At 46.0% G+C, this 27975-nt stretch overlaps 2 protein-coding genes across 2 annotated transcripts; both read left to right on the forward strand.

Moving 5' to 3' along the window:
- Window positions 1-2502: 2502 nt before the first annotated feature.
- LOC135828269 (dentin sialophosphoprotein-like) lies at window positions 2503-7462 on the forward strand. Its single transcript, XM_065340718.1, has 2 exons — window positions 2503-2808; window positions 5882-7462. Exons 1-2 carry the CDS (start codon window positions 2716-2718, stop codon window positions 6764-6766), a joined length of 978 nt encoding a protein of 325 aa, XP_065196790.1. The 5' UTR covers window positions 2503-2715; the 3' UTR covers window positions 6767-7462.
- Window positions 7463-22625: 15163 nt separating this feature from the next.
- On the forward strand, window positions 22626-27585 carry LOC135828271 (dentin sialophosphoprotein-like). Its single transcript, XM_065340721.1, has 2 exons — window positions 22626-22931; window positions 26005-27585. The coding sequence occupies exons 1-2, from the start codon at window positions 22839-22841 to the stop codon at window positions 26887-26889; spliced, it is 978 nt and encodes a 325-aa protein (XP_065196793.1). The 5' UTR covers window positions 22626-22838; the 3' UTR covers window positions 26890-27585.
- The last annotated feature ends 390 nt before the right edge of the window (window positions 27586-27975 follow it).

Raw genomic sequence — 27975 nt, forward strand, 5'->3', positions numbered from 1 at the left:
CAGGGTAGTTCCCCTGGAAGCAGCCCTGCACCCCTTGTTGCGGATCATCAGCGCTCTACCGTACTCAATCTCGTGTTTCGATATTCTGTATAATTTTGTAGGTCTCCTTAGCGTAGCTCACAGATAATGGCAGCAACGATCGCAAGGAAGTCTAATGAATGAAAACCACTAAACCAGTTCAAAGCGTCAAAGTCTTAGTGGTGGGCTTGTAACTGCGATAAACACAGCGAGTTTTGCACTAGCAGCTAATGTAATACTTGGTATATATTTCCTTTAGCCAATTATTCGCTTGAGAGACATGCATGCAAGTCACCCGCGGCCAAGTCAATTATTCCCTTTCTTCACCCATTGTGCAAACTGAAGCTGGATACAAATCTATTTCATTCCTTTGTTCTGACCGCCTTAATGCGCTTCCCGCATCTATTCGCACTAATCATATGCCCAATTCATTTCGCCAGGACTCATTTAACACATTCCTTCATATAGATACCCCAGTAAGAAGACCTTAGCGTCTTTTGGGAATGTCCAAGTAAACTACTTAACACATGTAAAGATTTATAGAAAAGAATAAAGACCAAGGAACTACAAATTACGCTATAATGTCCACTGACACCACGGCACCGGTTACTAAACAATCAGCTCGTGGGACAACATTGCACGCCACTGACCAACGGTACTGACGTTCACCACTAACTGGCTAACAGCTCTAGCACATCTTGGATGCGCACTCCAACAGCCCTTCGACCAGGAAGGTTCTACTTCAAGTAAGTTATAATATCCGCCAGCATCCTTCGCAGCTGACACTCTCAGCTCGTGCTAGTCTTGGTTGCGCTCACCTTCCCCTCTTAGGTTATCATTCCAACTTGCTCTCTCTGGGGAAGCGTTGGGAAAATACGCAGAGACTCACAGCAGAGTGCTAGGCCGTCGCCGGCCTGCCACTCAGCCAAACTAACTGCATACAAACGCCACTGCACCGGACAGCTGCTGAGTCCGTACCACTGTGTTCGCCAGTGACACTGTTCTTTCGTCTATGAGCAACACGTGCATTGATTCCCCTATGTATAACGGCAACGAGTTCCACTCCGAATTTGCGAACCGTGCGCAGAATAGCGTGCCACAGTCGGCAATTTGACTACAATGGCAATGCTACACCGTCAGGAGGTAGCTTGGGAATTCCCGCACCGGGGAATGCACTGCTGGAGCATGCCCATGTATGCTGGCAGATTCCCGAACGGTAGCGTGGAACGGAATCATCGTATGTCTATCGGATTGTCTGATGATTGCCTGTGCAGGGGCGTCGCACACTGCACGCTCACTACGCCTACGGTATTGGCCGTACCACTTTTTGCCCCAGATACCCCGTGAATCAACAATATACACTGATCTGGGATCTAAAATTCCAAAATTGTCCGCTCAGCCACCCCTCCCCCACGAGTAAATTGTACTTCAGATGGCTGACCGTGCCACACTAAAAATACCTTCCGACACCTCTGCTATGGGCATGAAACTATGAGCTACAGCGAATGATGCGTTGTGCTCTGTGCCGTGTGTATCGGAGAGATCTGTAGTGTAGGTATCACTCAAGGCGCCGCTTAGTACCCTAGTTTCTCTACTGCAAAAGGTATGCCTCAAACCCCAGGGGTCCCGGATAATTATAATAAAAATTCGCGGGATCCGCGTTTTAGCATCACTTGAATGTTCAGAAGCACCTTCAGCGGCGAATGCAGACCTCACAAGTGAGTCAGGGGAGAGCTAGAGGAGCTGAGTCTCTCAACCAATCGGGCGTGTAACGGCCCATAACCCTGTAAACTGCATTCTTGTTATCCTCACTCCGAGCTGTGGAGTGTGGGTACCAGTTGCCCGTGCACGCGTGGGTGTCGGCGCAGTTCTCTTTACACGCTCCCTGCTGCCAACGCGGGTCTCGGTATGCATAGGATATTGGGACACAGACTCCGGGACAGGTCTGCCATACCGTGTTCGGGGAGGCTGCTGAAGTTCAGCATGAGGTAGATCACGACGTGACAATATCAAGATAACAAGTTCGTTACTGAGTATAGAGGTTCAACGTCATCCGCGCGCACACACACACACACACACACACACACACACACACACACACACACACACACACACACACACATACACACACACACACACATACACACACACACACACACACACACACACACACACACACACACACACACACACATTACAGCTGGTCTTCTACAAGGCGGTCGATTAACAGACGAGCACACCGGCAGAACCATAGCTATTCAGACATGTACATGATCATACATTACTTACATGAGTACATGTACAGGCACACACATACAATGTACATTTATGTACACGCACGCACATACATGTACATGTACATGTATGTGCGTGCGTGTACAACGTCATACTCTAACGGTGTGACATGCATGCAAGTCATCGCCAATTGCTCTGCTCCACCGGAGTCTGGGAGAAAGAGCGGTTTGCGGCAAGCGTCTACCCCAATCGGCCGGACATCTTCGTAGTGAATCGCCATTTTCATCTTCAAACCTACATGTACATGTGCATATGCCGCAACCAGCATGCAACGCCAAACAAGTATATAAGCTAGATAGTTGTTGACAATAAACATCCGTCGATAGCTCACTCTGTCAGAGAAACAAAGCAGCTGAAACAAGAAGCAACTGTTACTTTGTGCAGCTCTGTCCTTTCCTCGAGATGAAGGTTGCTTTCGTTCTGGCCTTGTGCCTGTTGGCCGGTACGTTCGTCCGCTCCATTCCCCTGGACGTGTCGTCACAGGATGTGGCTGAGGTGAGAGTCCTGTCATTATGTAACGCTACTGCGTTGTACCAAGTCTACATGAAAACCAGAGTGAGCAGCTCGGATGGGTTGCTGTCACGGCGGAATTCCGTGATTACATCATCTTAGTGATGTAGACTTGTAGTGCGTACAAGCAGGATTCAAGCAGGTCTCTTTCCATGCTTTCTGCACAACTGCAGCTCAGTTGTACGCACTACGCCATTTTCCGCCTCAGATCTGCGCCAAATATGATGTAATCACGGAATTCCGCCGTGACAGACACCCATAGCAGAAAAAGCCCCAAGCTGCACACTCTGGTTTTCATGTACTCTTGGTTGTACTTGTGTGTGCGGGGGAAGGGGGCTGCTGCATTATTTATTTTGTTCTTTCTACAAAATCTGCATATCCCCAGACTCTAGGGTGAATAATGGAGTGCGGTGGGTATACCGGGAACCCCATTTTCCCGCGATCGAGATGCGGTGTCCCTTCAACATCCATTGTAAATCTGCACAAGAGTTACACAAGCGAAAGACTGGCTTTTTGTTGTTAGTCAGAGTTTCATGGTAACACCCTGTAGTCCGACAGCAGCATTGAGCGTACTACCTCCGTGTGATATGCAGATCTAACGATGAGTTGGGGAAGATGTTTATTTTTTTAATTTTTTTTTTAGTGTTTAGTTATGAGTACATGTATATGAAGAATCCACGTGCAGCTCTCTAAATCACAAAATTGTTTGCGGCTAGAAAGCGTGTGTGATGTTGAACTTGTATTGATGGAAATTTGACAGACAGAATTATGAGGTAAAGTTCTGAAAAGTCCAATGATTTATAAAAATAATAAACTTCAAAGTTAATTATCGTATCCACGTTTGTTCGCGCTCGCGATGCCGGACAAATTACTGGTGCTGTGCTTGTGGATATATCCAAAGCATTTGACAAGGTCAGGCACCAAGTGCTCATTAATGATTTGTTTGAGCTTCGCATATCTGGTTCAGTATTAGTTTGGTTTGCCGACTATTTGTCCAATCGTCGCCAAATAGTGCACATTGCTGAGAACTGTAGCTCTCCCTTCCCCTGCATGTGTGGCGTTCCCCAGGGCTCTGTTCTTGGTCCGCTGCTTTTTGTACTCTATGTTCGTTCGAGCCAGTCCATTGTCTCCGAGTTTTGTGTGAAAGTTATTCAATTTGCTGACGATATTCTATCGTATGCTTGCGGTACGCAGAAGAATGCGCTTAGCAACTCCCTGTCTGCAGTTGTCTCAGCCAGTAGTACCTAGCTGTCAAACCGCAATTTAATTATAAATGCCCGGAAGGCACAAGTGCTCTTCCTGTCTATGCCACATATTACTGACCACCAATTTGCAGTGTACTGTCATGGAGTGCAGCTCAAGCACGTTACTTGTGCAAAGTACCTTGGAATACATTTGGACCAGGATCTTTCTTGGAGGACTTAAGTTGATTCTATGGTCACCAAACTTGCCACTAAAATTGGTATTCTGTTCCGAAATCGACACAATATTCCGCTGACTTGCGGAGAAACTTTTGTAAAGTCCCTATCGTTGCCAGATTTTCTATATGCTTCAGGTTGTTTTTCTACTAGCCTTTCCTTAACCCAGTTAGGTAGGCTTGAACGAATGCTAAAGCCAGCTTTGCGTTCAGTGTACGATACTGGTTTTTGTAGTGCCATAAAGTCTTTTATTTGCGAGGCTTGGTTTAGATCGTTTGGCACCCATGTATTCTTCGTATTGTGGGATGGACAACACCAAGAGAAGATGTAGAGATAACTATTTACTCACTCTGCGGACGGAACTGTTTCGTCCTTTGTGGACTCGTCAGCGCAGCACAGAGAAAATGAGGCCGAACCTGATAGCAATGAAAAATAGATTTTCCAAAGCCGGATTTAAGTCCTTTACGGTATAACCAGTGTATGCCGGACCCTGTACCAAGCGTGATCCTGTATTGACAGGACAGTTTTTCATGCACCATAGTGCGGTGGATCGAACGTACATGTACATCCCTGGACCAAGCGGAATCCTGCCATATCCGGGCAATTTCCGCTGCACCTAGGGCATCCGGTTGGGGCAGGTTTCACTATATACAGTAAAACCTGTCAATGCGACCACTCGGATAAGGCGACCACCTGTCCTGGAAGACCACAGGAACCAGGACCAAGGGACTCTACTTCCAGTCAATTGACCCTGGATAAGGAGACCACTTGGTAATGGAGACCACAATTTGAAGGTCGCTCAGAGTTTGTCCCAGACCACGCCACCACTCTCCTTATTCATGGCTCACACATGACGGGTTTACGTGGCTCTAGTAAAAAAAAGAAGAAAAAAGTGTGTCAATCACTCATAGGGTTCCCTGTAATAAGACGACACCGTCTGTAGGGTTCCCCTATTACATGTAAATACTATTACATGATTGTACTACTATTACGCCTTCATTTCACTGAAGGCACTTAAAGAGGGCCGGGTTAATTATCTCTTTCCCATCTTTCTCTGTCACTGTGGGCATGGGGCCCATTTTTGACTAGCAAACAGGATGTGCGCAATTGGATCCGGGCATTCGTGTAAATTTGCACAAACATTTCGGCGCACTTACATATGTATGCGTTGCCTGAAAGACGAAAAGGATGTTCTGTTCGACGATTCGCAGTAGCGTGCCGAGTAGTAGACTTGATTATGACACGTGTATTTTGGAACTCCAATTTTTCTTTAAGAATGAACTCCTTGAGCCTCTTGTACGGGCAAATAACACATTAATTTTGTGAAGAATCAACACAATTACATAAAAAATGGAAGTCCAAATAGGCTCAGCGGTTTCAGGGAAAACACTAGGGAAGATGTGATGCATCATACCTGTACAATTTCAGGAAAAGATTCTGCTTGGCGGTATTTGTGTGCAATCTCGTGCAGCGACTTAAAACTCTATGATACCGTTAAGAAATCCACACATTTTCCTCATGTAGCTGAATGAAGGCATACGCCAATACGTCACATCAATTCTTACTTTTCACTAAGGTTACACGTTTCCCTACTGTTTGCATTAGATAAAGCAGGATGCTTTCCCTACTGTTTGCATTAGGTAAACCAGGATGCTGTCGAGATCACTAAGCGTGATGCTGCTGTTGAGCTGGATGCGCTCAACGACGAAGATGAAGATGCCATTGACAACTTCGAAGAAGATGAGGATGAGGATGACGTCATGGACGATGATGAGGATGAGGATGACGTCGACGAGGACGAGGATGAGGATGACGTAGAGTATGACGAGGATGAAGATGACGAGGCCGATGAGCTGGACATGGAGGATAACGAGGCTGGGTACACGCCAAAGGGTGGTGACGTCACTGTGTTTGCTGGTGGCTCAGATGGCGACGGAACTGGTGGACTTGACGGCAGCATTGACGATGGTCTTGGCAGTGATGAAGGTGGACCAGGCGGAGAACCAGACTTGGGCAGTGATGAAGGTGGACCAGGCGGAGAACCAGACTTGGGCAGTGATGATACTGGCGATGTTGGTGGAGGCTCTGATGAAGGCGAAGTCGAGCCCACAGACGACAGTGGAGTAAGTAAACCAGCAGTGACTAGCTCCACTGTCCATCCTGGTAAAGGCCCCCGCACACGCCCACCCACGATTCTTCCCACGAGCAAATACTATGGTGGACGCCGTGTGGGAAACCGCCGAAACAACCGACGCAACAACCGACGCAGCATCCGTCGAAGCAGCCGCAGCAGCAGCCGCCGCAGCAGCCGCCGCAGCAGCCGCCGCAGCAACCGCAATAGCCGCCGTAACGGCAGCCGCAACAGCAGCCGCAACAGCAGCCGCAACAGCAGCCGCAACAGCAGCCGCAACAGCAGCCGCAACAACAGCCGCAACAACAGCCGAAAGAACAGGCGCACTGGAGGTCGCAAGAACACCCGTAGATCTGCAAATCGCCGTGCCAAGTACTACTCTAAGAAGGGGTAAATTAAACTCACTCATCATGCCAAAGCATAGCCATGGTTGCATAGCACGATCACATTTTACCAGTCTGCACTGATCGCACAGCAGGCTATACATTTAGTTTCAGGCTATACCTATGGCAGAATTTTCAACAACAGAGCAGGCAAGCTGGTATGTGCATTCTCCCACTTAAGTAATCAGCCCTATGGTTTCATTTTGCGTCCTACGCACGTGACTCTTGCTGCTGAACAGATGATCACAAAACATAATCCTATAAATCCTCATATGACAATACAATTAATTTATGACCCGCGCTGTTACACGCACCACTTCCTCGCCGAGCCAGCTCTCCCCTCCCCCGCCACCCCCGCCACCCCCGCCCGCCTCTTCACACAGTACACAGGTTTTTAGTTTAGCCGAGCACGAGCACGAGGACGGCCGCAACACTATCGGCACTGTTAGTTGTGTTCCATGAGAGCTGTTCCGCCATCGTCTGCTTCCGACTAGTGCCCGCTAGTTACCTTTTCCCGCTCTCGTAGCAATCATTATACCTCCCTCTTCCCAATTCCTTCTCGCCTGGATAATACTATTCACAATAAACATTCGAAGTACAGTGAAACCTGTCTAAGAACGACCGCTCAAGGGACCTTTGAAACGTGGTCTTTGTTACCAGGTGGGCTCCTTATTCAGGGTCATTTCACTGGAAAGAGCATCCCTTGATTCTGGTTCCAGTGGTCTTGTACGACAGGCGGTCGCCTTATCCGAGTGGTCGCCTTGACAGGTTTCACTGTAATCTGGTGATGTACTGTAGCTTGACTCAAACCTGTAGGCGTGTAGATATCATGTGACGTGTAGATATCATGTGAGGTGTAAATATCATGTGACGTGTAGATATCATGTGACGCGTAGATATCATGTGACGTGTAGATTCATACATGGTTAGAACACGTGCGTTGTTGAGCTATCATTGCTCAGACTGGTTAAACGGTGGTTCGAATTTACAGGACGCGGAAAGAGCTTCCACGAAGGCATAATTATGTTGGGCACCTTCACAGACGCACTGCACTGGCTGATCAAATGTGTGTGTGTGTGTCTCTCTCTCTCTCTAATTGGCTCTGCTGTAGTACAGGCATCCAACAGCAAATACGAAAGAATAAGAATAATAAGAATGGACTCAGATGGAGAGCCAAGGTTTAATTTATACAAAAGGGAAAGACCAAGGAACTACAAGTTACGCTATACTGTCCACTAACACCACCAGTTGCTAAACCTTTCCCTCCTTATGTTATTTCTATAACTTAGAACCTTCCAAATTGGAAGGCTGTTTGAGTGCGCATCCAAGATGTGCTAGAGCTGTTAGCCAGTTAGTTGTAGAACGTCAGTACCGTCGGTCAGTGTCGTGCAATGTTATCGCATGAGCTGATTGTTTAGTAACTGGTGGTGTTAGTGGACAGTATAGCGTAACTTGTAGTTCCTTGGTCTTTCTCTTTTGTATAAAACAATAATGATAATAATAATTTAATAATAGCAATGAAAAGTATGAATGCCGCAGACATCACCACGCAACATGACAATTTGTTCAAGGTTTGGTTTTGTGTGTTTCCAAAATCGATTTTCACGTTCCGATCATCAGTGGAAATACGGAACTAAAGAGATCAAGGGAAAAACAAAGGTTAAAAATCCAAAGAAGTGTGACACATGACGGGTAACTTGTGGTAAGTTTTACAAAAAGTGAGAACTAAAATAAAGAGTAAGTGTGACAAACGGGCATGAACAGTGCAGAAACAACTCATGAACACGGGGTGCAAACTCACGAAAATAACCTAAGTGCTAAAACATGTTCTTGTCATGTTGCGTGGTGATGTCTGCGGCATTCATACTTTTCATTGCTATTATTAAACTTTTATCTCCACGTAGATTATTTGGATAATAATAATAATAATAATAATAATCTTCACTAGTTTGAGGGAAAGAGACAAACGGGAAAAGTCTGAAGAAAAAATTGACTGTCACCACCAGGACTCGAACCAGGGACCCTCGCTTGTAGCTAGCGATGCTCTAACCACTGAGCTATGGTGTAGTCGTCATCACAGCAGAGACTGTTCAACATTCTCTTCAGACTTCGTAACTCACACTTCCTGTGAATCCACACAGGCGGGTGGGACGCAGCCCTCACTGTACCCACACACTTCACGTACACTCTAGCACGCGGGGAGCCCCAAGTCATAAAATCTTCACTAGTTTGAGGGAAAGAGACAAACGGGAAGATAATAATAATAATAATAATAATAATAATAATAATAATAATGATCAACGCAATAAATAGAGTAAGCTGCGCACTCAGTATAAACACCATTAGCAAAACATGTTTCCATGTAAATATAGAAGCTTGTTTCATGAAAACAAGTTTTGCTAATGGTGTTTGTACTGAGTGCGCAGCTTGCTCTATTTATTGCGTTGATTACATTTTTATCTCCACGTAAGCTTTTTGATAATAATAATAATAATAATAATAATAATTTTACAAGAAGTCGGAGGCGGATAATACTTTAATAACGAAGGTACGTGTTGGGTCGTAAGTATCCACGCAAACACACATCCAGTCAAAATAAGGCACTTGTCAAAGTATCCGAACGTTTTCGGTCCCTTCTCATCAAGGATTATGCAGGGAATGGCTCAAGTTGGAAAGACTAAAACTTATATAGCGTAAAGATATGAGATAACAACACTCGTGACAAGGTGGAAAATTATCAAGTTCAGCACGACACAAAACTATAAGTTTTAGTCTTTCCAACTTGAGCCATTCCCTGTATAATCCTTGATGAGAAGGGACCGAAAACGTTCGGATACTTTGACAAGTGCCTTATTTTGACTGGATGTGTGTTTGCGTGGATACTTACGACCCAACACGTACCTTCGTTATTAAAATAATAATAATAATAATAATATTTTGGAACTCGGATGTTGAGCCATAAATAAATGTAAAAGAGAAAAGGACACATGGTTACGAGTTAAGAGTCTCCATCACTGTAACATGATACTATATACAGTCAGAAAGTGAGGAGTACTGTAGGAGTTTGGCTTTCGGCTTGTACAATTCGTTTTCGCAAAGCTTCCCCTTCTTTACTTATCTTTGATATTTATGACCCACCCAAGTTGGGTGGTGTGCTGCTTTGCTGCTTTGAATTGTAGTTAGACCGCTTTGTCAAATATCGTACTGGTCTCGTCATCGTCCAGTAACAATCGACATTCTTTGTTCCGTTGGGACTGTAGCTTTTTGCTCGTTTTCGTTGCGCTTGCCTTCCCCTCTTTGGTCTTTCCATAACCTTGAACCTTCCAAGTTGGAAGGCTGTCGGTTAGCGCTACGGAGATGTGTTGAAGTTAGGTGTCAGGACGTCGAATGTCTCAGTACTCTGTCAGTTTTGTGCCTAGTTATTGCACTTTCTGACTGTATATAGTATCATGTTACAGTGATGGAGACTTACTCTTAACTCGTAACCATGTGTCCTTTTCTCTTTTACAATAATAATAATAATAATAATTTGAAACTCGGATGTTGAGCCATAAATAAATGTAGAAGAGAAAAGGACATATCGATACGAGCTAAGAGTAACTCTCCATCACTGTAACATGATACTATATACAGTCAGAAAGTGCAATACTAGGCACAAAACTGACAGAGTACTGAAACATTCAACGTCCTGACACCTCTTTGGTCTTTCCATAACCTTGAACCTTCCAAGTTGGAAGGCTGTCGGTTAGCGCTACGGAGATGTGTTGAAGCTAGGTGTCAGGACGTTGAATGTTTCAGTACTCTGTCAGTTTTGTGCCTAGTATTGCACTTTCTGACTGTATATAGTATCATGTTACAGTGATGGAGAGTTACTCTTAGCTCGTATCGATATGTCCTTTTCTCTTCTACAATAATAATAATAATTATTATTAATAATAATAATAATAATAATAATAATAATAAGCAATGAATATAACTAAATGCGCACTCATATCACAACCATGGGCATGAATAATGTATTCCAGAACGTTTTCTTGTCACAATTATCAATGGAATTCGTGACTAAAGAGAATGATGAAACTACAATAGGATTTATACACTTGGAGTGAAACAGCACGCAGAAATCGGGAACAAACATTAATGTAAACGAAGACGAACACTGTGTCTTATCTTCATTATCAGCGAGTACCGGTACGCCGGACGCATACAACCGCAACTCACCAAAGCTGAGAAGGAGCAAACGGCTGGCGGCAGCTCGGTTTGCAGAGGTGACTTGAAAGATGCATCGAAACTCTCCGGATATGGATGATGCCAGCGGAAGAGTTGACGACTGTCAGGTGTTTGGCAATGGCAAGGGAAGACCGGTCAGGAAGAGAACGCGACGGCAGCTGGAGGAGGAGTGTGGAAGCGACGTGTGCAGTGACGATGAGGAACCCGGTGGTCAGTTGCTGGGAGAGCCGACGACAGGTGAAGGTGGCAGCGATGATGAAGAGGACGATGACGATGATGACGATGATGGTGCAGATGGTGTGAAGGACGGTGGCGGTCAGAAACCAAGTGAAGGCGGAGGCGGTGAGAAGAAGAAGAATACATTGGCAATAAAATTGCATTAATAATATTATTTTGTTGTCTAACCCCGTGTGTCGTGAAAGTTATGATGATTCTTGGTTCAGTGTTGTTCGTTCTGCAAGTAGTTTCAAGCAGTTGAAAGTTCTAGAAGCAGTCTACATTCGCATTCGTGATCCAAATCTTTGTAAACAAAAAGAAAATGTCACCGCACTTACGCTATTCCAGTAAATTCGCACTCACACACACTTGCACATGCATGTCCATTGTCACACTGCACTTGCTGAATTTCCTATCATTTCTCACTGCACCTATAGTTTATTACCTGTGCAAATTGTTCCTAGGTTTGTGCTATTTTTCTTACTATGCTTGTATCCTCGCTGTTTCACTCCAAGTGTATAAATCCTATTGTAGTTTCATCATTCTCTTTAGTCACGAATTCCATTGATAATTGTGAAAAGAAAACATTCTGGTATACATTATTCGTCCCCATGGTTGTGATATGAGTGCGCATTTAGTTATATTCATTGCATTATTTTAAAAGATTATTGTCTCCACGTCGCCTTTTTACAATAATAATAAGAATAATAACAGCTACTAACTCGTCGCAATTAAGGGGGCAGATTGGTCTTAAATCCCTGAAAAGTCGAATTTTTAAATTCATATCGAGTGCTACATCAGTTGAAAGAGCATGAATAGCTGCAAAATTTCAGAAATTTTGTCTCGATCTGACCAGCCGTTCAACAGTTATGGCCAAAAATGTGGCCTTGCAAGGAAAGTTTTTTTGTTACGCGCTGTCAGTCCAAAAATCACGTTTTTTAGCCACGTATTGGGCTGCACGGCGGCGGGCGTCGTCCGCCGCCGTGCAGCAGGACTTTTGCCAGCACCCTCGTGACGTTACAGATATGTGGCTTGATTATTGTAGTTGACGTTGATTTAGTGACTTTGGCAAGTTTGAGTCGTGTCAAGAAGTCAGGTAGGATTCAGTACTAGGCGTCCTGGTGTGGCGCTGTGTCAATGGGAAAGCCAGCAGTGTCCTCCAGGACCTATTCTCACCATCAGCTGGCAGCACCACCCGGCACCAGGTTTCCAGGGGCCTCACTGTCCCCTCGGCACAGTCAGAAGCCGGCAGATCTCGCCTGGCCTTTCAGGCAGCCTTGGCCTGGAACGCTCTCCCAAGGAGTGTAAGGGAGATCAAGGCTGCCCAGCAATTTAAGCTTGCCTCCATCCCCTACACCTTGCAATGAATGCTCTGTCTGACTTTTCCCGTCCACACACCACGTCATTTACTCTTCTCTGCGTGCTTGTGCGCTTATGAACTCTTTGTGTTCCCTCTGTTGACGCTTCAAAATCGCTCTATTGACACTGCAAAATCGCTCTGTTGACGCTACAAAATTGCTTATCATCTCCCTCCCTCCCTCCCCCCCTCTCTCTCTCTCTCTCTCTCTCTCTCTCTCTCTCCCCGTAGCTCTCTCCCTTTTGAAATTCGCTTCCATAGAATTGGGCACCATTGCCCGTTTGGCCTTGCGAAGCAAAATAAAAATCAACAACAACAACATACACCAAAATTACGGTCAATTGAATGCCATATGAAATTTATGGGTGGGCTGCCCCCTTAGGTTAATTGACTCTGCTGTAGTTCAGGCATCCAACAGCTAGCGCCTTGACAAATTGCACAAATTGTCTCCACTAACTCATCGCAATCAATTGGCTCTGCTGTAGTACAGGCATCCAACAGCTAGCGTCTTGACAAATTGCACACATTTCCCCCTCTAACTCGTCGCAATCAATTGGCTCTGCTGTAGTACAGGCATCCAACAGCTAGCGCCTTGACAAATTGCACACATTGCCCCGACTATGCTATAGTCATCTAGCGCTCAGCTTCACACAATCCCCAACCAGCAAGTTGGCCCATAGATTACACACAAGGGGTCCCCCTAAGCCTTACACTTGTTTCCGCCTGTATCCACCTTAAATTCCCATTATGCTGTGACCAGTCTGCATTGAATAATTGTTTGCCTGATGATTGCACACTGTGCATGAAACTCACAGTAACAAAACACTACGAATGATCCATTGTTTGTTGACATGACTGTGTCATTGCTTCCCCCAAGAAATTGGATTTTGAGCACTTTTTCTGCAGCTGCAGGCATAGTCTTACTGAGTATATATGATTATTATAATTATGATTTCGATCTTGTGGAGGACTCTCAATAGGACGCACTTGCCCTGGTTAGCTAAATTATGCTTTGCCCTCTACTTCTGGTAGTTTGAGCATTCTCAGCGCTAGTACATCGAGCTGTCCTAGTGTCTGTGGTTCTCGTAGTCATGGCTGACAGTTCAATCCTATTTTAAGCTCGGAGTTGCACTGATGAGGCCTCATTGGCCAAAACAGTCTGGCTGTCTGCAACATTGATTACATGTATATAATTATATCGCTCCTGCTCTTGCAGTAGTTGAGCACTCTCATGTGAGGTTGTGCATTTGCTGTTTGCATAACGCAGAGCTCACTGACTTGTCAGGTTGAGCACTCTGGCAAGGTACGTACGGGCCTGATTTAAATCTGGCTTTGGAAATTACTTACAAGTATATTTTTTCATTGCTATCTGGTTCGGCCTCATTTCCTCTGTACTGCGCTGATGAGTTCACAAAGAACGAAACAGCATGCTGTCCGCAGATTGAGTATATAAAGAGAGGGAGATAATATTAATATCTCCCTCTCTCTCTCTTTCTCTCTCTCTCTCTCTCTCTCTCTCTCTCTCTCTCTCTCTCTCTCTCTTTTTCTCTTTTTCTATATCCGGCTCTCTCTATCTCTCTATCTCGTTCTCTACCTCTATTTCTCTCTCTATCGGTGTCTTTCTCTCCCCCCCCTCCTCTCTCTCTCTGGCTCGCTGTCCTCTCTCTCTCTCTCTCTCCCTCCTCTTTCCCCTCTCTTTCTCTTCAATCTATAACAATACTGCGGGCCACACCGTTTGGATGCCAATCTCACCAAACGGGATACGCCCCCATACGAGAGGTCCTGAAAGGACAGGTAGACAGAAAGAATGCAGGAAGGAATATGCCATACTCTGGATCGCCATAGTTTGGTACTTGGTGCTGGTATTTTCTGCGTGTTGGTGCCGGTTAGTTTCGTGGAGGGCTTTCACATCTTTGCCATGTGCATAACTCTGTGCAGACAATGATCATGGCACGCGGACAGCGGAATCAATATGGCCGACATCATGTGTCCCGTAGATTCAAGGGTTGAGTGGAGTTGAAACCAACATGCCTGTCCTGTGTGGACATGTGAATTACAATCTATGTGGAAGAAGTCTGTAAGCCAGTATGTGGAAGAAGGCTGTAGAAAATGGGGAGAATAACGTTATCAAACATTACTGCGCACCAGCTGTGAGAAAGTGGGCTTGTGTGCTGTAATTGCAACTTTGTGTTACAAGGAGGAAAACTTCCTTCTGCCAGCGGAGAGGGCTCAACATAATAATGTGGAGTCGCCTGATGATTGCATTGAGCAGGAAACTCTAAGTTGCGACAATTCTGTAAACCTCCGTTGTCCCTTTTGTGTCTAATTATAACATTAATACTTAATGCAATGAATAAAACTATAGGCGCACTCACATCACAATCAGAGCAACGAATAAATTGTTCCAGAACATTTTCCTGTCTCAATTAGCGGTGGAAACTCGTAACTGAAGATAAAAATAGCAATAGGATTGGATTTATACACCTGGGGTGACAAAAACACGGATACAAGTAAGAAATTGAATTGAACTGTACTCAGTGACTTTTTATATTTTACAGGCTACGTTTTATTATTATTATTATTATTATTGTAAAGCTTTCCTTTTGATCTTGTCTCTTATTGTTGTGACCTTTCCACAATAATTGTGTTGCATTGTCAAAAAAATTCTAAGATAAAAAAAATAAAAAAAGATTCAAGTAAGAAATGGACTGAAGGTAAAGTAAGAAAGTAGCACATACTTTATGATAAAAGTACAATACCCTGGTAAGTGATAGATATGTAGGTGAGACTACGATAGGATGTTCGGGGAAGTTAGCACTTTATAATGTGCCGATGTACGGGTAACCGTGGTGAGTGTGGAAAATTACTGGAATGGTGTAAGTGCGGTAACATTATCTTGTTGTTTGCACAGGTTTGGATCACGGATACGAATGTACATTGCTTCTGGGACATTCAACTGCTCGAAACTGCTAGCAGACCTCGTTCAGGGCTCGCTGTGTTCATCGCAGTTGAGCTTTGGTGCTTGGACCTGGTTTACATTTTAATATAATGCTTTATTGTTCGCTGGATCTCCTTGTGATCGGTTCCGCCAGCAACTCTGAGCTCCGCTGAAGAGATCCAACAAGTCCGAAAATTTGGATATCCGCGGATTTAGTGTGCTCATGTACATATGTACAATATACATGTACATGAATACTTTCTACTCAAGAAGTACTTGATTCGTCTCCGGGCAAAACTTCCGTAGCCTCTTCGAACCTCAAGTGGCCTATTGAAAAGGATCGAGCCTGTAATTATTATGTAGAGTCAATATTGGATCATTCGTTTTTCCCACAATGCACCATCACGCTGGCCTTGGCGCACAAATAGCCCTGCTACTCATGGTCACTACATAAAGCACAGATACAATAAAACCTGTAGCTAAAGAGTAAAGACCATCGTGACTAGCGACCAGCCTGGTACTACAGACCACTTTGCCAGGCACGGACGGTCTCACATTCATAATAATGGTTGTTCTGTGCAAACCTCTAACTAAAGGACCACCTGCCACTAAACTTCGGACCGCTTTTTCTGGCCCAAAGGGATGGTCGTTAGTCACAGGTTTTACTGTGCAGGGACAACCGTGGGCAGGGTATGTGTATGAATGCCTTTGGTTTGGACACACTGACATGAAATATTTCCCTCAAGTTGTCTGGCCGTTCCATTGCAGCAGGCATGCTGCATGATTTCAGATTCTTCGCTTTCAATCCAGTATGGTGAGCTGGCCAAGGTAAATACTGCGCTATAATTTTTTTATCAACCCTTTATTGGCCGATGAAAATGTTTGGAAGTTTGTTGTTCCAACGAGGAACACACGCTTCCTGCCGAACTTGACACTTGACTGACTCACGACTGCCATCAGTGGGGACAAATACTAAGAAGGCGATAATAACAATTATTTTTCTCAATTTTCACAATGGTCCATAGGCCATAGCCGATCAGGAAAGAAATAATCCAAATTATTAGAATACAAGTATCCTCCTTTGCTGATGTTGTGTCTTCCACGCCGCACCTGGTATGTCTTTCCTGCTCTTGCGGCAGCCGAGCACGTGGGGTGGTTGGTTCCTTTGCTTTTAGCGTTGTGCGGAGCTGGAAGCAGCAGGATTTTTCCAGCCGTGCTGCGATCCACAGTTAATTGACAAAGCCCAGTTTTAGCACTCTCGTTAGGTACGTTCGGGCCTGGTTTAAATCTGGCTGTTGGCAAATCTTTCCATTACCATCCGGTTTGTTGTTGTTGTTGTTTGGCTTTATTTAGAGTGGAGTTCCAAGACAGGCCTAAACCTAATGACAATGGTCCCACTGATGATAAGAGAAAAGAAAAAATATATAAAAATAAGTTGACAAACAGAACAGAGAAGAAGATAAGTTAGATAACTAATATGAGCACGGCAGCAGGGAAACAAAAATCATAAGCACGGCAACCGGAAAGAAGGGAGTGAGTGTGAGAGAGAGAGAGAGAGAGAGAGAGAGAGAGAGAGAGAGAGAGAGAGAGGAGAGAGAGAGAGAGAGAGAGAGAAAGAGAGAGAGAGAGAGAGAGAGAGAAAGAGGTAGTGAAGCAGATGAGTTCATCCTAGTTAGTAGTACGAAGGTTTCACCTCATTCTCTCTGTGCTGCGCTTATAAGTCCCCAAAGGACCAAGCCGTTCTGTCGGCAGATTGTATTTTTGATGTGCATGTAATTGTATCTTCTGTGCTTTGTTGTCGATTGAACTATTACTACCGGTACAAAATAGAGATGCAAGACTGAGAGTCCTCATTTCTTAAAGGTCGCTGACGTTCGACATTGGATATTCGCCGGTTTTCTTGGGGAATCATACCGCCATAGCATTTCAAACTGACGTCATTGTACTAGCTTTACACGAAGAAAAATGCCACCAGCACGTCAGGTACGAGAGGTGTATTGACCGTGACTGCCAAGTACAAAGTATAATGTTCGTATTTTACATCCTAGTTGCATTTCAGTTCCCACACCTTTGACTGTTGCTACATTGCTCGGCGACGTACCGACGGACGACGAAGTGTTGCTGCACCACACCTCATGCAGGGCGAATGTTGCATAGGGTACAGCTCCCTTACTGTTATTTGTCGCCGTGGTTGGCCACTGTCTTAACATTGGCCGGTGTTTCCACCGAGTCTTGAGATGTTGTAACAAAAAACCTAAATGTAAAGTACTGCAGTGTGCTACCTAGCCAGGAACTGACTGCTCATGGTGACAATGTTGCACTCTGCGTGCTCTTCTGCTAGCTCTTGCTAGGCCGGGAGCTGGGGCGCAGCAGAAATGTGTACAGATACACAGTGATGGCTTCGCATGTATCTCATACACACACACACCGACATGGACAGCAGAAATGGTCACAGAATACACAGTAATGGCTTCGCATGTATCTCATACACACACACCGACATTGACAGCAGAAATGGGCACAGAATACACAGTAATGGCTTCGCATGTATCTCATACACACACACCGACATGGACAGCAGAAATGGGCACAGAATACACAGTAATGGCTTCGCATGTATCTTGAACAAAAACAACTTTAAAACGGCTTGCCATTTTTACGAAAAATGATTTATGTATACAAAAATGCATGTACATGTACGAGGTCACTACACGCGTACCGGTAGTGACGTCACAGAGCGTGGAGAAGAAAACTGTTACACTTACAGTACTGACGTTGCTGTTAAAGGGGAAGTCCGGTGAAAAATTTAAATTTCACAGTCCGTAGAGTTCGGGGCGCTGAGTCGAATGGTCTTTGTCCGAGGAGGCTGCGGCCTATGGTTCGTCAGATACGCCCAATCGAACATGTGCGAATTTGAGCGCGCATCACCCAGATCCAGGTGATGACGTCACAGCGTGCAGCCAGGTAGCCACACCATCTAATCGTGTACAAAATGGCCATATTCGGAGCGCGTTCGATTGGGGAACCGTTTGTCGCAGCTTCTTCGGACCAAGACCATTCGATTCAGTGTTACAAACACTACGTACCCTGTGATTTGCAGCTCGGTAAACCTCGAGGTTATACCGTATTTTAGCCGTTTCCGAGTTGGACTTTTTCCGTTAGTGCTCTACGGCTCCAGCAATGCGCTGCGTGCATGCTAGCTGTAGTCAGGTAGTGCAGTCAACAAACTCATCACACACGGAACTACTCCCGCCCGCACTGCCGTGCGGGGCTAGCTACAACAAGACTCGAGACACAAGATCAGACTCAGAAAACTAGTCAACACACGGACTTGTCATGTACTGCACTCGACTCGTATCAGTGTACAGTCATGCAGTCTGAGAACGTGCGTTTCTCCTTGCCGGTGCCGGTGGTTGTGCTTTGAGAAAGAAAATTTTAGTTTTCCGCTCCAGTCCGGCCTCATTATTTTATGCTACAGCGATGAGTGCACAACCGTGACAAGTGACAAAACAGCGAACAGCTCCCGGACCTAGAACTTTCAGATTCCATAGCGTTGCGAGCGAAGAGTCGTGCCCGCGGTTCAAAGAGCCTGCAGTAGTCCGAAATATGCCAAGTTCGCACCAAAACATCACCATGTGGCAGGCTACTGGAGTCTAAGCGAATCGGTATGGAACAACATTTAGAGCACTCGCATCACTCTTCTCCATTTTGGCGACCCTGCTCTCCAGCGATTTGATAATTATATCAGCCTCGTCTGCAATAGCTGCTGCTTCTTCATCAGTCGGAAACTCAGTAGCGCTCACTCTTGACCGGCCCGCGCGGCCATTTCTTCAGCTGAATACCGAGGTTCTCAGCCCCAGACCAAACTCATGAAGGTCAGCCATGGCTGCATCCTCACTCTCACAAGGAGTTAGGTCTTCGGGGTCGCTTGCACCACCTAATATCAGTCGCCAAGACTCGCCAACTCATTTGAAATAGCACTGACACTATTGCTTTCACGCACTCCTTTTGACCTAGCTGCACGCTATGACGTTGCGGAGGGTGTGGCGCGGCCGCATGACGTCATGGCGCAGCCCCCGAAACTCAGTTTTTCAAACGGAAATATCTCGAGAACGCTTTGTCGGAGACACGTGGGACCAACACCATTCGACTCAGCGCCCGAAACTCTACCGACCCTGAAATTTAAATTTTTCACCGGACTTCCCCTTTAATACAGTGCTGGCAACTGAAATCCGACCCCCTGAGCGATGAGTGTACATGTACATTCCAGCGGTCTCTATTTCGTAGTTTTACAATCCCGTGTTGGGTCTTTGCGATGTGAGCGCACCGCTCAGGGTGTCGGATTTCAGTTGCCAGCACTGTAGTTTACAGTAGAGAGTTTATGCTTCAAGTTTGTTCAATATCGAACGTGAGAAAAATGGTGTGCTGAATCGCTTTTGTCACCGTGAGTTGGCGCTCTGTCGCGCTGAAATCTCACGTTGCAACGTGAGGAGCGCCATTTTGGCAGTGACATCTCACGTTCGAAATTGAAAAAAAAAACCTTGAAGCGTACGTAAACTCTCTATTATCCCTTATCCAACAATTCTTCTCATCCGAACAGGGTAGTTCCCCTGGAAGCAGCCCTGCACCCCTTGTTGCGGATCATCAGCGCTCTACCGTACTCAATCTCGTGTTTCGATATTCTGTATAATTTTGTAGGTCTCCTTAGCGTAGCTCACAGATAATGGCAGCAACGATCGCAAGGAAGTCTAATGAATGAAAACCACTAAACCAGTTCAAAGCGTCAAAGTCTTAGTGGTGGGCTTGTAACTGCGATAAACACAGCGAGTTTTGCACTAGCAGCTAATGTAATACTTGGTATATATTTCCTTTAGCCAATTATTCGCTTGAGAGACATGCATGCAAGTCACCCGCGGCCAAGTCAATTATTCCCTTTCTTCACCCATTGTGCAAACTGAAGCTGGATACAAATCTATTTCATTCCTTTGTTCTGACCGCCTTAATGCGCTTCCCGCATCTATTCGCACTAATCATATGCCCAATTCATTTCGCCAGGACTCATTTAACACATTCCTTCATATAGATACCCCAGTAAGAAGACCTTAGCGTCTTTTGGGAATGTCCAAGTAAACTACTTAACACATGTAAAGATTTATAGAAAAGAATAAAGACCAATGAACTACAAATTACGCTATAATGTCCACTGACACCACGGCACCGGTTACTAAACAATCAGCTCGTGGGACAACATTGCACGCCACTGACCAACGGTACTGACGTTCACCACTAACTGGCTAACAGCTCTAGCACATCTTGGATGCGCACTCCAACAGCCCTTCGACCAGGAAGGTTCTACTTCAAGTAAGTTATAATATCCGCCAGCATCCTTCGCAGCTGACACTCTCAGCTCGTGCTAGTCTTGGTTGCGCTCACCTTCCCCTCTTAGGTTATCATTCCAACTTGCTCTCTCTGGGGAAGCGTTGGGAAAATACGCAGAGACTCACAGCAGAGTGCTAGGCCGTCGCCGGCCTGCCACTCAGCCAAACTAACTGCATACAAACGCCACTGCACCGGACAGCTGCTGAGTCCGTACCACTGTGTTCGCCAGTGACACTGTTCTTTCGTCTATGAGCAACACGTGCATTGATTCCCCTATGTATAACGGCAACGAGTTCCACTCCGAATTTGCGAACCGTGCGCAGAATAGCGTGCCACAGTCGGCAATTTGACTACAATGGCAATGCTACACCGTCAGGAGGTAGCTTGGGAATTCCCGCACCGGGGAATGCACTGCTGGAGCATGCCCATGTATGCTGGCAGATTCCCGAACGGTAGCGTGGAACGGAATCATCGTATGTCTATCGGATTGTCTGATGATTGCCTGTGCAGGGGCGTCGCACACTGCACGCTCACTACGCCTACGGTATTGGCCGTACCACTTTTTGCCCCAGATACCCCGTGAATCAACAATATACACTGATCTGGGATCTAAAATTCCAAAATTGTCCGCTCAGCCACCCCTCCCCCACGAGTAAATTGTACTTCAGATGGCTGACCGTGCCACACTAAAAATACCTTCCGACACCTCTGCTATGGGCATGAAACTATGAGCTACAGCGAATGATGCGTTGTGCTCTGTGCCGTGTGTATCGGAGAGATCTGTAGTGTAGGTATCACTCAAGGCGCCGCTTAGTACCCTAGTTTCTCTACTGCAAAAGGTATGCCTCAAACCCCAGGGGTCCCGGATAATTATAATAAAAATTCGCGGGATCCGCGTTTTAGCATCACTTGAATGTTCAGAAGCACCTTCAGCGGCGAATGCAGACCTCACAAGTGAGTCAGGGGAGAGCTAGAGGAGCTGAGTCTCTCAACCAATCGGGCGTGTAACGGCCCATAACCCTGTAAACTGCATTCTTGTTATCCTCACTCCGAGCTGTGGAGTGTGGGTACCAGTTGCCCGTGCACGCGTGGGTGTCGGCGCAGTTCTCTTTACACGCTCCCTGCTGCCAACGCGGGTCTCGGTATGCATAGGATATTGGGACACAGACTCCGGGACAGGTCTGCCATACCGTGTTCGGGGAGGCTGCTGAAGTTCAGCATGAGGTAGATCACGACGTGACAATATCAAGATAACAAGTTCGTTACTGAGTATAGAGGTTCAACGTCATCCGCGCGCACACACACACACACACACACACACACACACACACACACACACACACACACACACACACACACACACACACACACACACACACACACACACACACATACACACACACACACACATACACACACACACACACACACACACACACACACACACACACACACACACATTACAGCTGGTCTTCTACAAGGCGGTCGATTAACAGACGAGCACACCGGCAGAACCATAGCTATTCAGACATGTACATGATCATACATTACTTACATGAGTACATGTACAGGCACACACATACAATGTACATTTATGTACACGCACGCACATACATGTACATGTACATGTATGTGCGTGCGTGTACAACGTCATACTCTAACGGTGTGACATGCATGCAAGTCATCGCCAATTGCTCTGCTCCACCGGAGTCTGGGAGAAAGAGCGGTTTGCGGCAAGCGTCTACCCCAATCGGCCGGACATCTTCGTAGTGAATCGCCATTTTCATCTTCAAACCTACATGTACATGTGCATATGCCGCAACCAGCATGCAACGCCAAACAAGTATATAAGCTAGATAGTTGTTGACAATAAACATCCGTCGATAGCTCACTCTGTCAGAGAAACAAAGCAGCTGAAACAAGAAGCAACTGTTACTTTGTGCAGCTCTGTCCTTTCCTCGAGATGAAGGTTGCTTTCGTTCTGGCCTTGTGCCTGTTGGCCGGTACGTTCGTCCGCTCCATTCCCCTGGACGTGTCGTCACAGGATGTGGCTGAGGTGAGAGTCCTGTCATTATGTAACGCTACTGCGTTGTACCAAGTCTACATGAAAACCAGAGTGAGCAGCTCGGATGGGTTGCTGTCACGGCGGAATTCCGTGATTACATCATCTTAGTGATGTAGACTTGTAGTGCGTACAAGCAGGATTCAAGCAGGTCTCTTTCCATGCTTTCTGCACAACTGCAGCTCAGTTGTACGCACTACGCCATTTTCCGCCTCAGATCTGCGCCAAATATGATGTAATCACGGAATTCCGCCGTGACAGACACCCATAGCAGAAAAAGCCCCAAGCTGCACACTCTGGTTTTCATGTACTCTTGGTTGTACTTGTGTGTGCGGGGGAAGGGGGCTGCTGCATTATTTATTTTGTTCTTTCTACAAAATCTGCATATCCCCAGACTCTAGGGTGAATAATGGAGTGCGGTGGGTATACCGGGAACCCCATTTTCCCGCGATCGAGATGCGGTGTCCCTTCAACATCCATTGTAAATCTGCACAAGAGTTACACAAGCGAAAGACTGGCTTTTTGTTGTTAGTCAGAGTTTCATGGTAACACCCTGTAGTCCGACAGCAGCATTGAGCGTACTACCTCCGTGTGATATGCAGATCTAACGATGAGTTGGGGAAGATGTTTATTTTTTTAATTTTTTTTTTAGTGTTTAGTTATGAGTACATGTATATGAAGAATCCACGTGCAGCTCTCTAAATCACAAAATTGTTTGCGGCTAGAAAGCGTGTGTGATGTTGAACTTGTATTGATGGAAATTTGACAGACAGAATTATGAGGTAAAGTTCTGAAAAGTCCAATGATTTATAAAAATAATAAACTTCAAAGTTAATTATCGTATCCACGTTTGTTCGCGCTCGCGATGCCGGACAAATTACTGGTGCTGTGCTTGTGGATATATCCAAAGCATTTGACAAGGTCAGGCACCAAGTGCTCATTAATGATTTGTTTGAGCTTCGCATATCTGGTTCAGTATTAGTTTGGTTTGCCGACTATTTGTCCAATCGTCGCCAAATAGTGCACATTGCTGAGAACTGTAGCTCTCCCTTCCCCTGCATGTGTGGCGTTCCCCAGGGCTCTGTTCTTGGTCCGCTGCTTTTTGTACTCTATGTTCGTTCGAGCCAGTCCATTGTCTCCGAGTTTTGTGTGAAAGTTATTCAATTTGCTGACGATATTCTATCGTATGCTTGCGGTACGCAGAAGAATGCGCTTAGCAACTCCCTGTCTGCAGTTGTCTCAGCCAGTAGTACCTAGCTGTCAAACCGCAATTTAATTATAAATGCCCGGAAGGCACAAGTGCTCTTCCTGTCTATGCCACATATTACTGACCACCAATTTGCAGTGTACTGTCATGGAGTGCAGCTCAAGCACGTTACTTGTGCAAAGTACCTTGGAATACATTTGGACCAGGATCTTTCTTGGAGGACTTAAGTTGATTCTATGGTCACCAAACTTGCCACTAAAATTGGTATTCTGTTCCGAAATCGACACAATATTCCGCTGACTTGCGGAGAAACTTTTGTAAAGTCCCTAGCGTTGCCAGATTTTCTATATGCTTCAGGTTGTTTTTCTACTAGCCTTTCCTTAACCCAGTTAGGTAGGCTTGAACGAATGCTAAAGCCAGCTTTGCGTTCAGTGTACGATACTGGTTTTTGTAGTGCCATAAAGTCTTTTATTTGCGAGGCTTGGTTTAGATCGTTTGGCACCCATGTATTCTTCGTATTGTGGGATGGACAACACCAAGAGAAGATGTAGAGATAACTATTTACTCACTCTGCGGACGGAACTGTTTCGTCCTTTGTGGACTCGTCAGCGCAGCACAGAGAAAATGAGGCCGAACCTGATAGCAATGAAAAATAGATTTTCCAAAGCCGGATTTAAGTCCTTTACGGTATAACCAGTGTATGCCGGACCCTGTACCAAGCGTGATCCTGTATTGACAGGACAGTTTTTCATGCACCATAGTGCGGTGGATCGAACGTACATGTACATCCCTGGACCAAGCGGAATCCTGCCATATCCGGGCAATTTCCGCTGCACCTAGGGCATCCGGTTGGGGCAGGTTTCACTATATACAGTAAAACCTGTCAATGCGACCACTCGGATAAGGCGACCACCTGTCCTGGAAGACCACAGGAACCAGGACCAAGGGACTCTACTTCCAGTCAATTGACCCTGGATAAGGAGACCACTTGGTAATGGAGACCACAATTTGAAGGTCGCTCAGAGTTTGTCCCAGACCACGCCACCACTCTCCTTATTCATGGCTCACACATGACGGGTTTACGTGGCTCTAGTAAAAAAAAGAAGAAAAAAGTGTGTCAATCACTCATAGGGTTCCCTGTAATAAGACGACACCGTCTGTAGGGTTCCCCTATTACATGTAAATACTATTACATGATTGTACTACTATTACGCCTTCATTTCACTGAAGGCACTTAAAGAGGGCCGGGTTAATTATCTCTTTCCCATCTTTCTCTGTCACTGTGGGCATGGGGCCCATTTTTGACTAGCAAACAGGATGTGCGCAATTGGATCCGGGCATTCGTGTAAATTTGCACAAACATTTCGGCGCACTTACATATGTATGCGTTGCCTGAAAGACGAAAAGGATGTTCTGTTCGACGATTCGCAGTAGCGTGCCGAGTAGTAGACTTGATTATGACACGTGTATTTTGGAACTCCAATTTTTCTTTAAGAATGAACTCCTTGAGCCTCTTGTACGGGCAAATAACACATTAATTTTGTGAAGAATCAACACAATTACATAAAAAATGGAAGTCCAAATAGGCTCAGCGGTTTCAGGGAAAACACTAGGGAAGATGTGATGCATCATACCTGTACAATTTCAGGAAAAGATTCTGCTTGGCGGTATTTGTGTGCAATCTCGTGCAGCGACTTAAAACTCTATGATACCGTTAAGAAATCCACACATTTTCCTCATGTAGCTGAATGAAGGCATACGCCAATACGTCACATCAATTCTTACTTTTCACTAAGGTTACACGTTTCCCTACTGTTTGCATTAGATAAAGCAGGATGCTTTCCCTACTGTTTGCATTAGGTAAACCAGGATGCTGTCGAGATCACTAAGCGTGATGCTGCTGTTGAGCTGGATGCGCTCAACGACGAAGATGAAGATGCCATTGACAACTTCGAAGAAGATGAGGATGAGGATGACGTCATGGACGATGATGAGGATGAGGATGACGTCGACGAGGACGAGGATGAGGATGACGTAGAGTATGACGAGGATGAAGATGACGAGGCCGATGAGCTGGACATGGAGGATAACGAGGCTGGGTACACGCCAAAGGGTGGTGACGTCACTGTGTTTGCTGGTGGCTCAGATGGCGACGGAACTGGTGGACTTGACGGCAGCATTGACGATGGTCTTGGCAGTGATGAAGGTGGACCAGGCGGAGAACCAGACTTGGGCAGTGATGAAGGTGGACCAGGCGGAGAACCAGACTTGGGCAGTGATGATACTGGCGATGTTGGTGGAGGCTCTGATGAAGGCGAAGTCGAGCCCACAGACGACAGTGGAGTAAGTAAACCAGCAGTGACTAGCTCCACTGTCCATCCTGGTAAAGGCCCCCGCACACGCCCACCCACGATTCTTCCCACGAGCAAATACTATGGTGGACGCCGTGTGGGAAACCGCCGAAACAACCGACGCAACAACCGACGCAGCATCCGTCGAAGCAGCCGCAGCAGCAGCCGCCGCAGCAGCCGCCGCAGCAGCCGCCGCAGCAACCGCAATAGCCGCCGTAACGGCAGCCGCAACAGCAGCCGCAACAGCAGCCGCAACAGCAGCCGCAACAGCAGCCGCAACAGCAGCCGCAACAACAGCCGCAACAACAGCCGAAAGAACAGGCGCACTGGAGGTCGCAAGAACACCCGTAGATCTGCAAATCGCCGTGCCAAGTACTACTCTAAGAAGGGGTAAATTAAACTCACTCATCATGCCAAAGCATAGCCATGGTTGCATAGCACGATCACATTTTACCAGTCTGCACTGATCGCACAGCAGGCTATACATTTAGTTTCAGGCTATACCTATGGCAGAATTTTCAACAACAGAGCAGGCAAGCTGGTATGTGCATTCTCCCACTTAAGTAATCAGCCCTATGGTTTCATTTTGCGTCCTACGCACGTGACTCTTGCTGCTGAACAGATGATCACAAAACATAATCCTATAAATCCTCATATGACAATACAATTAATTTATGACCCGCGCTGTTACACGCACCACTTCCTCGCCGAGCCAGCTCTCCCCTCCCCCGCCACCCCCGCCACCCCCGCCCGCCTCTTCACACAGTACACAGGTTTTTAGTTTAGCCGAGCACGAGCACGAGGACGGCCGCAACACTATCGGCACTGTTAGTTGTGTTCCATGAGAGCTGTTCCGCCATCGTCTGCTTCCGACTAGTGCCCGCTAGTTACCTTTTCCCGCTCTCGTAGCAATCATTATACCTCCCTCTTCCCAATTCCTTCTCGCCTGGATAATACTATTCACAATAAACATTCGAAGTACAGTGAAACCTGTCTAAGAACGACCGCTCAAGGGACCTTTGAAACGTGGTCTTTGTTACCAGGTGGGCTCCTTATTCAGGGTCATTTCACTGGAAAGAGCATCCCTTGATTCTGGTTCCAGTGGTCTTGTACGACAGGCGGTCGCCTTATCCGAGTGGTCGCCTTGACAGGTTTCACTGTAATCTGGTGATGTACTGTAGCTTGACTCAAACCTGTAGGCGTGTAGATATCATGTGACGTGTAGATATCATGTGACGTGTAAATATCATGTGACGTGTAGATATCATGTGACGCGTAGATATCATGTGACGTGTAGATTCATACATGGTTAGAACACGTGCGTTGTTGAGCTATCATTGCTCAGACTGGTTAAACGGTGGTTCGAATTTACAGGACGCGGAAAGAGCTTCCACGAAGGCATAATTATGTTGGGCACCTTCACAGACGCACTGCACTGGCTGATCAAATGTGTGTGTGTGTGTCTCTCTCTCTCTCTAAT

This window comes from Sycon ciliatum, chromosome 12 (genome assembly GCF_964019385.1).
Source record: "Sycon ciliatum chromosome 12, ocSycCili1.1, whole genome shotgun sequence".
NCBI classification, from domain to species: Eukaryota; Metazoa; Porifera; class Calcarea; order Leucosolenida; family Sycettidae; genus Sycon; species Sycon ciliatum.

Excerpts from the sequence above, each read along its gene's own strand:
- LOC135828269 (XM_065340718.1), top strand. The coding sequence starts at position 2,716 with ATGAAGGTTGCTTTCGTTCTGGCCTTGTGCCTGTTGGCCGGTACGTTC. Across the intron at positions 2,809-5,881 it reads CGTCACAGGATGTGGCTGAG|GTAAACCAGGATGCTGTCGA; the intron begins GTGAGAGTCCTG and ends TGTTTGCATTAG.
- LOC135828271 (XM_065340721.1), top strand. The coding sequence starts at position 22,839 with ATGAAGGTTGCTTTCGTTCTGGCCTTGTGCCTGTTGGCCGGTACGTTC. Across the intron at positions 22,932-26,004 it reads CGTCACAGGATGTGGCTGAG|GTAAACCAGGATGCTGTCGA; the intron begins GTGAGAGTCCTG and ends TGTTTGCATTAG.